General features: G+C 39.6%; 1 protein-coding gene across 2 annotated transcripts in view; it reads left to right on the top strand.

The window, feature by feature from the left end:
- lmln (leishmanolysin-like (metallopeptidase M8 family)) overlaps nt 1-14,514 on the top strand; it is a 29,969-nt gene that overhangs the window by 1,077 nt on the left and 14,378 nt on the right. Inside the window, exons 2-16 of one of the 2 annotated variants that reach the window (XM_019352861.2) lie at nt 333-436; nt 563-593; nt 971-1,053; nt 1,774-1,891; nt 2,226-2,404; nt 2,591-2,696; nt 3,051-3,145; nt 3,225-3,342; nt 3,658-3,765; nt 3,867-4,054; nt 4,293-4,425; nt 4,623-4,782; nt 6,040-6,170; nt 6,517-6,727; nt 7,016-7,154. In XM_019352861.2, the coding sequence (XP_019208406.1) occupies nt 333-436; nt 563-593; nt 971-1,053; nt 1,774-1,891; nt 2,226-2,404; nt 2,591-2,696; nt 3,051-3,145; nt 3,225-3,342; nt 3,658-3,765; nt 3,867-4,054; nt 4,293-4,425; nt 4,623-4,782; nt 6,040-6,170; nt 6,517-6,727; nt 7,016-7,116 (1,866 nt within the window). In that variant the 3' untranslated portion in view covers nt 7,117-7,154. Of the gene's footprint in view, nt 1-332; nt 437-562; nt 594-970; nt 1,054-1,773; nt 1,892-2,225; nt 2,405-2,590; nt 2,697-3,050; nt 3,146-3,224; nt 3,343-3,657; nt 3,766-3,866; nt 4,055-4,292; nt 4,426-4,622; nt 4,783-6,039; nt 6,171-6,516; nt 6,728-7,015; nt 9,251-14,514 lie in introns of those variants that run through there. The other variant, XM_019352860.2, reaches the window with a different exon arrangement.

The following is a 14,514-nucleotide window of genomic DNA, read 5'->3' as shown; positions in this document are numbered from 1 at the left end:
AAACAGAAAAGCTTATTGGACGTCGTTTGTAAGGTGGAGCACTTTACCTATTCTGAAGGTATTTCCAGAATCCTTAAAGACTCTGATCACCAGCATCAAATATAATGCTTGCTTCTGATTGAGAGCAAATTGAACTCTGTTTTGAGCATTTCGCAGTAATCACAAACACATTTTTGTACTGCAGTTTCTACTCTTGATAGTTGTCATATGTTCCAATACTAATAGTTTTGTAAAACACTAAACACATCAAATATTATTAGTAGTATTGGTTGTTTTAATTCTCCTCTTATAAATTGCAATTCTCATTCTCATTTTCTGCGGTCCTGTTTCAGATTGTCCACCATGTTTACTTGAAGCCTGAGCGTTTGACTAAGAGAAGCTCGCCTGAAGACCTTCAGCTGAAAATAAAGATCATCTATGACAGCAGCGTTGACCAGTAAGTACTACAGCAACTCCCAGGATTAAAAAACAAAACAAAAAGCCAAAGAGAACAACTGTCACCATTTTTCTAGCATCCATATGCCAGGTTTGTGTGTGTAACAAGGATGCTCTCCATCCACAGACTTACTGCAGACAAAAGGAGACTTGTGAAGGTGAGGACACACCTGAGCACTTTATACAATAAATGTTTTTGTAATAGTTAAAGTCTAACTATAACCTTGTAAAATAACACATCTCAACCACAGAGAAAATGGTATAAATAAAAGTGGAAATTAAGAGTCAACTTGTTGTGGTTTTCCCGATTTTGCATTTTTAAGCAGTATGTAGGGTTTTCTGTTAAATCTTACATTCAAAGTCCAATAACCACGAGAACTGCAACATGAGGACATCATCAGTGGTTTTAACATTCAGCCGTGGCTTCTGCTGTTGGTTTTGTTGAGGTGATGTCGGATTGGGCTTTGCAGCATTGTTGGCTGTGCTCAGAGGTGTAACAGATTGAAAGTGTGTTACTCTATGTGTCCCTCTCTAGGATAAGCTGTTTCCTCAGGCCATCGCTTACCTGCAGAGGGCTTTCAGTGTCAGGCGCAGAGTGGGGCCTGTACTGCTCAGCAGGTATGTAGTCCCTGCCATCACTATTTGAACCACACCTGTGCACTAATTTTCAGTTCAGTAATCTAAAAGAAAGTAAAACAATAGAGTCTAGAGTAATTTAGATTTTTAAATCTGTTCAATGGCAAGCATTTTGTTGCTTGCCATTTTGATTCTTTGGCTCTGTGATCAAATTTGGATCAGAGTGCAAAGTGCTAAGCAGTCAGCTAACAAACACTTGGTCAGAAACCTGCATCCACAAGTTGTTCGGGTGCAATGGGCAAACGCAGATAGCTGACAACTGGTGGTAAGTGACAGATTAATAAATACTACAGTGTCACTCGCCAAAAACCGTAGCACAAACCTCTTTATGGGTTGTTTCATGGATTAAGTCGTGTTATTTGTCTAATGATTTGAAGAAGAGTCACCAAACACACCAAGACCAGTTGACTGAGGCCTAGCAGGTGTCAATTAGCTACAGCTCCAGTGTCAGCACTCCTATAAATCAAAGCATCCCCCCTTAATAAAATCCAGATGAGTAAGTTAATCAAGCGCTGTGTGTTTATGTTATGTTATACTATTTTAATTGCCAGATAGTAGTTTAAATGTTTGTTTCTCTTGGATTTCAGGGAACCACATCTGTGGTTATATTTGGTTGGTAATTGGTTGGTAATTTTTTATTTCAACATGTGAACAATATACACATAAATATATATATTTAATTAACTGTTTCCGTTATCTCAGACAATGTGCAACCAACCAGTACATGAGGAAGAGAGATGACCCTCATCGCTACTGCCAGGACGCCTGTGCAAATGTCACACGATGTGGGCCCATTACTGTACCACAGCACCACCTGCAGGTCAGAGCGTGCATAGATTACTGATCCCACAAAGCAAGGGTTCTAGCCTTGCTAGCAGCTGTTTTCTGTTTTTATTTGGAATATATAAAGTTTTAATTGATTGCTAATTAACATTAAAGTATTGACCAAGCATGCAATGTAAAGCAAATGTATATAATATTACTGCTGTAGTTGAATTCTACAGATAACACATAACCATCCAGTGCTGTTGACCATTAAAAAATTCTGACGAACGTTTAACCCACAGTGTTTTTATGCTGTGATGTGAACACTTGTCTGTCCTCACTGGTTCAGTGTGCTCTCTGCTCACTCCAATGTCGTGTTTCTCTTCTAGCAATGCAAGGTGTGCAGTGAGTCTGGGAAGTCATGTGGCCCTACAGGGCCCCCAGATGGGCCTGGAGTCGAAGGGTCCGATTTTGTGCTGTATGTCAGCGGCGTCACCACAGAACGCTGTGGGCAGGAGAACATAGTGGCTTATGCTGCTTACTGCCAGCTGGAGGCGGAGCTCGACAGGTGGGAGGATAAAAACCTTACTTGGTGTTAATTTAAAAAATAAAGAAACTAAAAATACAATCCAGCCTTTAGTCTCGGTTTTTTTGCTTTATAAGCAATGAACTGTCGTCTTGGTTACAGAAGTAAATCAAACTGTCAGAATATTACAGTATAAACTAATGTAAGTCGGGGTGTTTTTCCTTTTAGACCTATAGCAGGCTACGCCAACCTGTGCCCTGCTATGATCTCCTCTCAGCCTCAGGAGTTTGAAGGGATGCTCTCCACAGTCAAACATGAAATCATCCACGCTCTGGTCTGTACCACTCGTCACTGTTGTTGAGCTTCCCGTGGAGCATTAGGTTCACACAGATTGCTCAAAAGACATTTTTGAACCATATTTTCCTCGGCAGATTTTTAACATTTGAATACATTTGGAGATGCTTTACTGTTGACCAACAACATCTTACCAAAGCTGAACTGAAAGCTGAAAATGGATGTGGGTTTATTTTTACCTCATGTGAGCATATTAATAAAAAATGCAAGATTTTGCCCAGAAGATGTGCTGCTATAAACACTGTTGTGATTGGGTGCTAAATAGACTCTTGTTGAGTAATTTGTGCATGTGTGAAATCTGTCACTGACTGCAGTTTCTCCTTACGTCCTCTAGGGATTTTCAGCCGGTCTGTTTGCCTTCTACCACGATGATGAGGGCAAACCTCTGACTCCTCGCTTCGCAAGCGGCCTGCCCGCCTTCAACGAGAGGTGATTACACTTTATGTCATGGTCATTTATGATTTCTAGTGTTCAAGCTCTAACTTCTAATCCTAAACCTGTGCATCAGTCTGGGTCTGTACCAGTGGAGCGATGCCGTTATCAGAAGAGTCACCAGACTGTGGGACATCAGAGGAGGCGTGATGGTCCGACACCAAGTGCATGTCCTTGTCACTCCTCGTGTTGTGGTAAGAAGCTTCAATATTAAGAAAACTGGTTAGTCTCGTAACTCTTCTTCTGTTTATGTGAGTCTAGAAAAGGATGATGTGCTGTCATTTTGCGCCTCTTAGCTGTAGTTTTGACTGTGCTTATAAAAACGATTGTTTTACAAAGATTTATGTAGGATACAGCTCCGGGAGGTGTTGAAGGAATGTAATATAAAGGTCTTATTAGAAAGAGTGGACAAAATTGAACCTATGAGATTGTTATTGGAGGTCAGTTTAGGCGTTATAGTTGATGTCAAGTAATAATTAAGTAGTATGTGTCTTCCTTTCCGTTTCCAGGAGGAGGCGAGGAGACATTTTAATTGCCCCATCCTGGAGGGGATGGAGCTGGAGAACCAAGGAGGGACAGGAACCGAACTAAACCATTGGGAAAAGAGACTCTTAGAGGTCAGCACATGTTTTCTCTGTGGCTTTTTGGTAGCCAGCAGTTTAGGCTTCTCCATCATGTTCATCTATATATATATTTTTTTTTTTCCCATTCATCCCAGAATGAGGCAATGACGGGCTCCCACACTCAGAACCGAGTGTTTTCTCGGCTGACGCTGGCCATCATGGAGGACAGCGGCTGGTACCGCGCCAACTACAGCCTGGCTCAGAGGCTGGACTGGGGTCGTGGTCTCGGCTGCGACTTTGTTATGAAGAGCTGCAAATTCTGGATGGACAAGCAGAGACAGAGGTGACAGAAACACCGTGCCAAACAAAGTTGAAGTATTTTTTTTTGCTGTTTCTTTCCCTCATGATCACAAAGATCATGCTTTTAGTTTGAAGCTGGCACCAGTGGTTGAAAAAAATGACGTTTAACACACTGAAAGAGTGGCACATGTATATGTTACAGATAAGTTCTGTACTGTACCAGGTACCCACAGTAATGCCATATCTAACCAGCAGCATTTATTATGTACTTGTTGTTGCAGAAGACACGCTGTAACTCCGTACTGTGACACAGTGCGAGCCTCTCCTCTGCAGCTCACCTGCAGACAGGATCAGCTGGCTGTGGCTGTGTGCAACCTGCAAAAATACCCACAAGAACTGCCACTTGAGTACCAGGTATGCTAACCCCCCACCACTACCAATATTGATATGTTTGTGAGTGTTCTGCTGAAACTAGTGAATGTTTTATCTTTTATAGAAAATGCCTGACAAGGTTATTTATAGCTACCACACAGTGCTCTGTATGTGCATGTTAGAGTAAGCTCTGCTGTGGTCAGTGAGTGTGCTGAGGGTAACTATATGTGCTGTGTCAGTATTTCGAGCGGATCCCTGACGTGGCTTCTGATCAGCTGTCGTTCTTTGGGGGTGCTGTGGAGATCGCTGACTACTGTCCCTTTAGTCAGGAGTTCAGCTGGCACCTCAGTGGAGAATACCAGAGAAACTCCTACTGCAGAGTGTCTGAGAACCAGCCAGGTACTGCTTATACTGCTGTTTCTACTGCTGCCTTTAATCTAGTGGTGTTTTAAATCAAACTCTGTGAACAGCCGTAGTACAGGGAGGGAGGTGAGAATAGTTTCCTAATGATATTTCTTATTCTTCTGTGCCTTAAAAGCAGGTCACACATATCTGATTGTAACAACAAAAAAAAAAAAGCAAAAGCAAAGAAACCTCTCACTAGACTAATGGCAGCAATTACCTTTACTCTTTCTTTTGAACATTTCTAAACCTGCTGCATTTTCAAACCATGTACCCAAGTATTGAAATTCAAAGACCGACTTCATATAAAGATGCATAGGATGATCCTAAAGCTCCTTAGGACTAGAACTAATCCTGGTTTGGACACCTTAAGGCCCTTTCACATAGGACACGGCACGTGCAGCAAGGAGTACTCACAGTCAAGTTCAACTTTGAACTTTGACGACTGTTTTCAGTGGCCAGATCAGCCAGACTCTGCATCGTGCTCATTTTTTTATAGTTTTATTTTTATTTATTTTTATTATAATTTTTAAATAATTTGTTAAAATCAAAAAGAGCTTGACAGAGAAGTAGCTTGCCACTGTTTAGCATAAATCCATAAGAACACATGTCCGCCCAGTTTCATTGTCAGGAACGTGAAAGAAACCTTTTCGGTCATAGGTGTTACTGAGAGCTCATCAGTAAAGACAGCGGTCCCCAACCTTTTTTGCTCCACGGATCGGTTTAATGTCAGACAATATTTCCACGGACCGGCCTTTAAGGTGTCGCGGATAAATGCAACAAAATAAATCATACGACAAAGACAAAAACTGTGGTATTTTGTAAATGTAATAATAAACGCGAATTCACTGTGTAATTGTGTAACTTTATTAGCAGTGTCCTCCTGAAATGCGCCAACAACATTGAGAGTAACGTCCTCCTCTCTGCCCCTTAATGCTCTCTGGTCGCTATGGTAACGTGTAAATATTTCTTTCAAAATAAGATGCACAACTATAACACGGGAAATGACCCAGGGAAACCGAGTTAACGATAAAAACCCTGCAAACCATAAATTTCACACCCGAGCCTCAACTCTCGTGGCCCGGTACCAAACGACTTACTGACCGGTACCAGTCCGTGGCCTGCGGGTTGGGGACCACTGAGTAAAGACATTTGGAGGAACTCTTGTATAAAATCTGTTTTGATCTGCTGTTGTTGATGCTGTTTCTGTGAAATATGTGAGATTTCTATCTGTGGTGTTGTCTGTTTGTTCAGACTGGTGGAGGAATTATGGAGCAGAGCAGTATGGACTAGACTCTGTGTGTCTGTACCAGAAATCAGCCTTTGTGATGGAGCAATGCACTCGGAAGATGACGTACCCTGACTGGGGCTCCGGATGCTACAAGGTGCTGACATGTACATATACTTATTTATGTTTGTCTGTGAATTTTTAAGATCCCCTTTACAACTTTTTCCATAGCTGTCCTCAGTGGAGAAGGTGACATCTGTAGGTTGAGACTGTTACCTTATAGAAATCTGTAGATTTCACTTTTATTTGGCTGTTTGACAAACAGATTAATAGTTCAGGTTAAATAAATTAAATCCCACATATTTTTGTCCCAAACTGCTTTGGTGGGATCTCAAAAGGTTTTATACAAAGGGGAAAAAATCCCTAATAAAGTTAGAGAAATGAGAGGAAAGTGCATGTTGCTGTATGTTTTGGGTCTGTCTCACACTCTCTGTGTGCTGCAGGTGTCATGCTCAGCTCAGGGCCTCACGGTGTTCGTTCAGGATCGTTCCTTCCTCTGTGTCCGTAAAGGTCAGCTGCTGAGCATCAGCGTACGCGTTAACGAGTGGGTTTACAACGGTGTCCTCATCTGCCCCGCCTGCACCGACTTCTGTGATGACTGCCCCCTACCCTACCAGCTCCCACCCATCAACACCTCCAGGAGCAACCCAATTGGTCAGTCAGTGGACCAGCTGATTTAAATGCTTCTCTTCCTGTCACATGGTGAAGCTGTCTGCCTTTCAGATTTCAACTTATGGTTGAATGAAGTTGTTTAACAAGTAAAGAAATGGGAAAAGATATAAATGAGAACAAAGTAAAGAAACTGGTGAGAAAAGCACTGAAAGGGAAAGATAAAACTTAAGATGTGTTTATAATTAAATACTCAGTGTGTGTGGAATATAATACTGTTATGTAAAAAACAAACAAGATTTGATAGATGGTTATTTTCTGTCTTGATTTTAGATCCATGCTCCAGTTCTCCAGGTTTGGCCACCACTCTGTGGCTCCTGCTGCTCAACCTGCTTCCTCTAGTGGCTGGACTGCTGCTCTGCCACTGCAGCTGATAAAACACACACACACACACACACACACACACACACACGCGCCAGGGTAGCTGAACAGTCCTCTATACCATAGTCACTTGAGGACTTGGACTGCAGCTGGTTTTCCTCTTTGTTTTATTCATTACTTCCTTCTTCCTTTCCTCCCCACTTCCGTTCCTTTCTTTGCCATTTCTCAGCCTATTTTCTCCTTTTGTTCTGTGACTGCATCCTCACGCATCTCTCACCACAGTCAGGTATCCTTTTGCTGGAGGTCCATTCAGTTATCTGTCACCGGGTTTACATGCACTTAAGTAATCAGGTTATAGCCAGCTTTCATTTAAACAAGATTTATCTGACACACACAGACAAAACTCTGTCAGATATCAACATGGAAAGCAGCTATGTGGCAGCTAATACTGTTATTTGTGGACGAATTATTGGCAAAAAGAACAAGTTGGATCGACAGGGACCATTTTTATGGCAGAGCAATGGAACATGAAAAATAAGCAGTGTAATTTTTCCTTTTCAGTGAGGCAGGGATTACTCACATTACATATACTCAGAATGCACTAATACCTCTTTTTTATTATCAAGACCATGATACATATATGTACTTACAACACACCTATTATTACCACTTTATCATTATTATTTATTATTATTATTATTATTAATAATAACAAACTCTTCAAAACACAAGTCTCGCATGATAGAAATAAGTTTTTGTATGTAAAAAAAAAAAAAAAAAAAAAAAAAAAAAAAAGCCAAATATTTTCGGATTTTAGCATCTTTTATTCAAAGATCTGCTTATTTTTCATGTTGTCACACACAGGGTTTAGTGCAAAACGAGACATTTGATCAGTATGTTTTATATACTAGTCGATTAATAAACAGTGATTTAAGATTATTTTAGGATTAAGAATTTTAAAGTTATTTTATAATGAATCATTTATGTGATTTGAAATAAAATTTGTCAGCCCTTTTATAATAATTGACCAGTTGTTGCTACAGCTAGCTATTCAGATGGTCAGCTGACATATCAAAAGTTGTAAGAGTGTAATATTGTTTTGTGTACACTTTAAATTGTATCCACAGATTTTTTTTAAGCACGTCATTGAATGTTTAAGTAACCAGGTTACTGTATATATGTTTAATATGTTATCTGATTTCTGCTGGAACCAGGTTGCTTGCAGTGATTTGGTTACTTAAGTGCATGAAAATGGTTAATTCACTTCAGCATGTAGAGTATCTGCAGCATCATTCCTCCATACAAAACACATTTTAGTTCTGGACGCTTGTTTATTTTCAGATAGATTCACTCTGGTTTCTTCTTAAATTTCACATCTTTACTTCAGCTTTGGGATCATCGTACTTCATCAGATTCCTTTTTCTTTACACTGTTGTGATAAAAGCGGGACGTCTGTATTTTTTTAGCTGATCTCTTCTGGTTCAAACTTATTTCAAGATTGTGACAAACTGACTGTCGATCAACAAAACCACAATGGTGCAAACTACCTGCAAACTTCTTCCTCTGAAACAACATGAGGCTCTGTGCAGTTTGCTGACCTCTGGTGGCAGCAGAAGGTAACTGTTCAAAGTTTTTTAAGCTTACAGGATCTTTTATGCTGAAAACTCTTTCTGTAAATAAAAATATGAGACCGGACAGGAATATGGTGGAAGGACTTCCCCTGCCACCTCCTGACACGTCACTTGAGCTTAAATTCATTACCTCATTTTCTTCTAAGAGTCATTTTATCCTTATTTAAGATATGTAGCTGTTCAGATGTAGGTATGGATCTTTGTTGGAGTGCAGATTGATAATGTTGATGATTGTTGCTCTCTACATGACGAGCTCAAGCGTTTGCAGTCGAGGCCTTTGCTTTCTGCAAGTAGAAGTTTTGCTGATGACGATGCTGTACATTCACTTTACTAGAATTATTTTCCAACCTCACAAATGTATAGGAATTTATTTGTTGTAAAAGTCAAATGAATTATGCGTTGTTTTGTTTTTTTTGATAATCAGTCAACTGAGATTAACATTTTAACAACTCAGATTGTCAAGCCTGCTGCTGCTGCAGCGACTTAGAGCTAATAGAGAGGTTGGAGATTAAATGGTTGAAGGTCTTTACTGAGAAGTAAAATCCAAAAAAATGTTTCCCACAGGTTTCATTTCATTGTGTGTCCTCAGCAGGGCCAAAACCCAGCAACGTTTCCACAAATGAGTCCACTGACATTTCAAAAGCACAAAGCTCTCAAATTTCCTTCTGAATTCAAAACCAAGACTGGATTTGTCCTTGTTCCATTGGTCTTAAAAATACGTGACTGCTTATTTCTGTTAACTGTTGGCCAAAACAAGCCAAATGGCCTGTTTACAGTTCCCGGCTTAGGTGGTGATGCAATGAGCTAAACTAAGATGGAACTGGCTGGAATCCAGTGGTGCTTAATATCATGAAGCCTGTAATGGAAACACTTTTACTGTTTAAATTCAGATTATAATGTTTGGCTCTTTGTTTCTGTAATGACGGGCACTCTTTCGCTCAGCAGTTCATACATTTGTTGGATTAGTGATTGTTTTCAGTTTATGGCCCAGAGTGAGAAGGGCTCCTACATTTGTGGTTCATTTAAACTCTTTTGCATGAGCCAACTGAGAACAACCTCTGAAGCCACAATAGCAATGCTTTAGGAAAAAAGTGCGAGTTTCTGTTTGTTTGTTTTTTGTGGTGGAGAGTGAATGAATGTCTGAAATAATGATACGCTCCTTCTTTTCCGATAAATCTGCAATGTTTTGCTCTTATTTATGCAAAAACAAACAAAGACACAAATTTATTAACAAACTTCAATTTTCAATTCAATTCAATTCAATTTTATTTATATAGCGCCAAATCACAACAAAGTCGCCTCAAGGCGCTTTATATTGTACAGTAGATAGCACAATAATAAATACAGAGAAAAACCCAACAATCATATGACCCCCTATGAGCAAGCACTTTGGCGACAGTGGGAAGGAAAAACTCCCTTTTAACAGGAAGAAACCTCCGGCAGAGCCAGGCTCAGGGAGGGGCGGCCATCTGCTGCGACCGGTTGGGGTGAAAGAAGAAAAACAGGATAAAGACATGCTGTGGAAGAGAGACAGAGATTAATAACAGATATGATTCGATGCAGAGAGGTCTATTAACACATAGTGAGTGAGAAAGGTGACTGGAAGGGAAAAACTCAATGCACCATGGGAATCCCCGGCAGCCTATGTCTATTGCAGCATAACTAAGGGAGGATTCAGGGTCACCTGATCCAGCCCTAACTATATGCTTTAGCAAAAAGGAAAGTTTTAAGCCTAATCTTGAAAGTAGAGATAGTGTCTGTCTCCCGAATCCAAACTGGAAGCTGGTTCCACAGAAGAGGGGCCTGAAAACTGAAGGCTCTGCCTCCCATTCTACTTTTAAATACTCTAGGGACAACAAGTAGGCCTGCAGAGCGAGAGCGAAGTGCTCTAATGGGGTGATATGGTACTACAAGGTCATTAAGATAAGATGGGGCCTGATTATTTAAGACCTTGTATGTGAGGAGCAGGATTTTGAATTCAATTCTGGATTTAACAGGAAGCCAATGAAGGGAAGCCAAAACAGGAGAAATCTGCTCTCTCTTTCTAGTCCCTGTCAGGACCCTTGCTGCAGCATTTTGGATCAGCTGAAGGCTTTTCAGCGAGTTTTTAGGACATCCTGATAATAGTGAATTACAGTAGTCCAGCCTGGAAGTAATAAATGCATGAACTAGTTTTTCAGCGTCACTCTGAGACAGGATATTTCTAACTTTAGAGATGTTGCGCAAATGGAAGAAAGCAGTCTTACATTAATAAGTCTTATTATTAATAAATTTTTGATTACCTTAAAAAGTAGGTTGAGACACAATTCTACCAGTTCAGTAAGGAGAGAAGAACAATAAAGACACACCAAAATGACCTTCCATAGAAAACAAAAACGTATAAAATCACCACACAGAGATGCAAAATAACCACATGAGCATGCTAAATGTCTCCAATAGTGGCAAAGTGACCATGAAGGCCCTGAAAATGTTTTGAAATGAGATGCAAATTAAAATTGCAAAGAAACTGTGTGACTTGCACATAAATTTAAGTTAGTAGTGTGGGTACAAAATAATTTTCGGTCAGTAATAAAAAGAAAAAAAATTCACCACTTAAAGAAAATACAATCTAACATTAGACAACTTGGTTTAGTGATTGATGTTAATAATCTGGCTCATTTCCCCGACTAATGGAGCTCATTACATTCATTTTAAGACTGACTTTGCATTTCTGTGTTTGCACTAAACGAACTGGCCTTAATGTGAAGGGATGTCTCTGTTTGAAAGCTGATGCTAGGAGAGGTTTTATTATTATCTGAAGCCCACAAATGAAGTTTGCCACCAGGTCAGTCACGCATGTGTGTCTGTGTAAGAAATGTTTTAATTGATAACTTTGTCAGTAACATGATTTATATGATGTAAGTGTTTCGATTCATGCACTGTAGAGTTTGTGTTGTTGCTGTTAGTCCTGTGCAGACCTGACCTCAGTTCACTTTGATCATGTTAAAAGTGAATCTCAGCTAAAACTGACTGAACTGTAGAGTTTGTGCTTTGCTTTTACTTTTTTGTAATTACTGTTCAATGTGATGACTGAACTTGCACTAAGTTGAGGGGGGAAGAAAAAATCAGATCCCACGTCAGTGTTGGTGAAACATGCAGAAATGTGATGTTTCTCTGTGTTTCCAGTTAATTTTATGCAGTGATGAGGCTGTTGAGAAAACAGCTGATCCTTTCAATGAGTCACTTTGCGTTAATAAAATGATCTTTGTTATATTTATTTTAATTTTTAGGAAAAGGGCTGCTTTGTAAGACAAATCAAGACTTTTGTCTTCTCAGAATAAAAATTGTCTGTATCCCTGAAGACGTCTGTGTCTGTCATGCTTAATAAAATTACATTTATTCATTATATTAAATCAAACAACAGAAAGTTTAATGCTCCTAAAAGTTTGGAACTGAAACTGACATGTAAAATCAACCAGTGTCTCCACCTGACAGCCACAGAATTAAACAGGATTGTAGATTACTGGAAAATGATTTTTGACAGAGAAGGAATTAAGGCTATAGTGGGAATGTCAAACACTAGGTTTAAAAAACAAACCTCTTATTTGGTATAACTTGTTCTGCCCGATCTCACATTTTGATGCAATCCTTTAAAAGTTGCACCCAAAGGTTTTTTCCCACAGAATAATCAGAGAACAGCTCAAACTGTATAGCTGTATAACTCAGATTTCTGTAAAGTTTTTTATTTCATATTCTGTATAGTTTTTCATATTTATATCCTGTTCATATCCTGTACATAGCTTGTACTCACTACAGCCTGTACATACCTATAGTTATAGAATATTCACAACATACTTCATACCGTGTACATTATAACATACCATAATAGACCCATTTCTGTAATATACTTACATATCTATATTATTGATAATATATATTGTAATATATCTATATCACTAAAGCACTTCTGGATGGATGCAAACTGCATTTCGTTGCCCTGTACCTGTGCATGTGCAATGACAATAAAGTTGAATTCTATTCTATTCTATTCTAAACTAATGATAAAATGGCCTGTATTTGTATAGCGCTTTACTAGTCCCTATGGACCCCAAAGCGCTTTACACACACAGTCATCCACCCATTCAAACACATTCACACACTGGTGATGGCAGGCTACATTGTAGCCACAGCCAGGTATGGAGGCCTGTCTCCCCTCCCCCCACCTTTTGAATACAAGCGTGCTGATCCACACAGGTGTACACACGTGTTCACAGACACAAACTACACCTTTCTTGGCTGCTACCTCAAAGCACATTGTGCACTGTCGAGCTTGCGTGCTGCACAATAACATTTAGTATTTAGTATCTACTGTTATCTACTGTTAGCTAGTTTATTGTGATGGTGTTGTATTTATTATGTTGCTCTTTTTTTGTTTGTTTTCTCTTCTGTTTTTTTCTTCTCTCGACAGGTGATCCAGGTGTTTGCTTTTCTTTTTTTTCTCTCTCCCCTCTGTTTTGTCTTTCTCTCCCTCTCTTTCATTCTTTCTTTCCCCCTGTCCTATCCCCCAGTCATGTCTGTCCCATCTGTAACAACTGAAAATAAAATAAATACATAATTATAATAAAGGTCAATCAAATGGACCAATATGGCAAGGCCATGATGATCCACTTGGTAAAGTAAATCCACTTGGCATCTTTCTTGGCCTTCAGACAACAATTCTGATGGCTAAAAAAAAAAAAAGAAAAAGCAGCTGCAACTGCCATCTGTCATTCAGTTTATTACAGTTTTTTCTGATGGCTTGAGCACATTTTTTGTAACTATTGGCTATTTTTGCAAAACTCTACACACAAATAAGAAAACTCTTCACCCAATCAGCAAAACATTGTAGTTTTCTTGTAAAAGCGAATAACCCTTGCTTAACTCTCCACACCTTTGTAAAAATGGTATTTTCATATCCAACAGTTAACACAAGCCATCATATTAATAAGCACACAATGAGAAGCACACCAACTACACACTGATGGTATGAATGAAAAACACATCTGGCTTTTGCTTTCTCTGTGCACAAGGTAGGCTATGTCAGATTGAGCTCATACTTTTGTCATAGAGCCGTAAGCACAGAGGGATCCAAACTTCAAGTACTGGTGTTTATTCACACACATCAAAACAAACACAAGTGTTTATTTCCAAGTATAGGATTATTTGCAATCGCCATAATGACTATATGGGTTTCTTGGTCTGCAGTGAACATGCTTCCTCTGCTCCCAGCATCTGGTCGTCTAGCAATTCTGTAAAGTAACAATTTCAGTATTTTTACATCTATGGTATTGTTGTGTTTCTCATTAGCATATGGCAGTGATACAAATCTTAGTGCAAAGTGACTGTACTAACCGATTCTCATTTCAAAATGTCCTTATGATGCTTGCTACAGTGTAGCGGCTCAAGTTAGGCTGAACCGGTTGGCCAGCTTCCCTCAGGGTCATTCCATGGTTGATTGCATGGTCCACTATTGTAGCTCTGATGTCATCAGCAATTCTGTTTCTTACTCTTCTTACCCTTCCTCCCCCCCCTCCCTGTCCTCCTCCTTGTCCTCTTCATCCTACTTCTTCACCTCCACATCCTCTTCCTCGGCCTCCTCTACTTCTCACTCTTCCTGCTCCCTCCATTGTACTCCACACACAGAGCTTACCTGTATTATAGTGCTTAGGCTGATTGCAAAGTGAACTAATTATCTAAAAAAGTTTTCACATGTGACAGTGTGCCAGACAGTTGGCAAAATAGTGTAAATAATGGCCTTAAATGTCTTTAGGGCAGCCAGGTGCAGGTGTGATGGACCTATGT

The sequence above is a fragment of the Oreochromis niloticus genome, linkage group LG16 (genome assembly GCF_001858045.2).
Source record: "Oreochromis niloticus isolate F11D_XX linkage group LG16, O_niloticus_UMD_NMBU, whole genome shotgun sequence".
Classification (NCBI taxonomy): domain Eukaryota; kingdom Metazoa; phylum Chordata; class Actinopteri; order Cichliformes; family Cichlidae; genus Oreochromis; species Oreochromis niloticus.
Note: the sequence above shows the minus strand (reverse complement) of the source record. Positions and strands in the feature narration are given on the sequence as shown.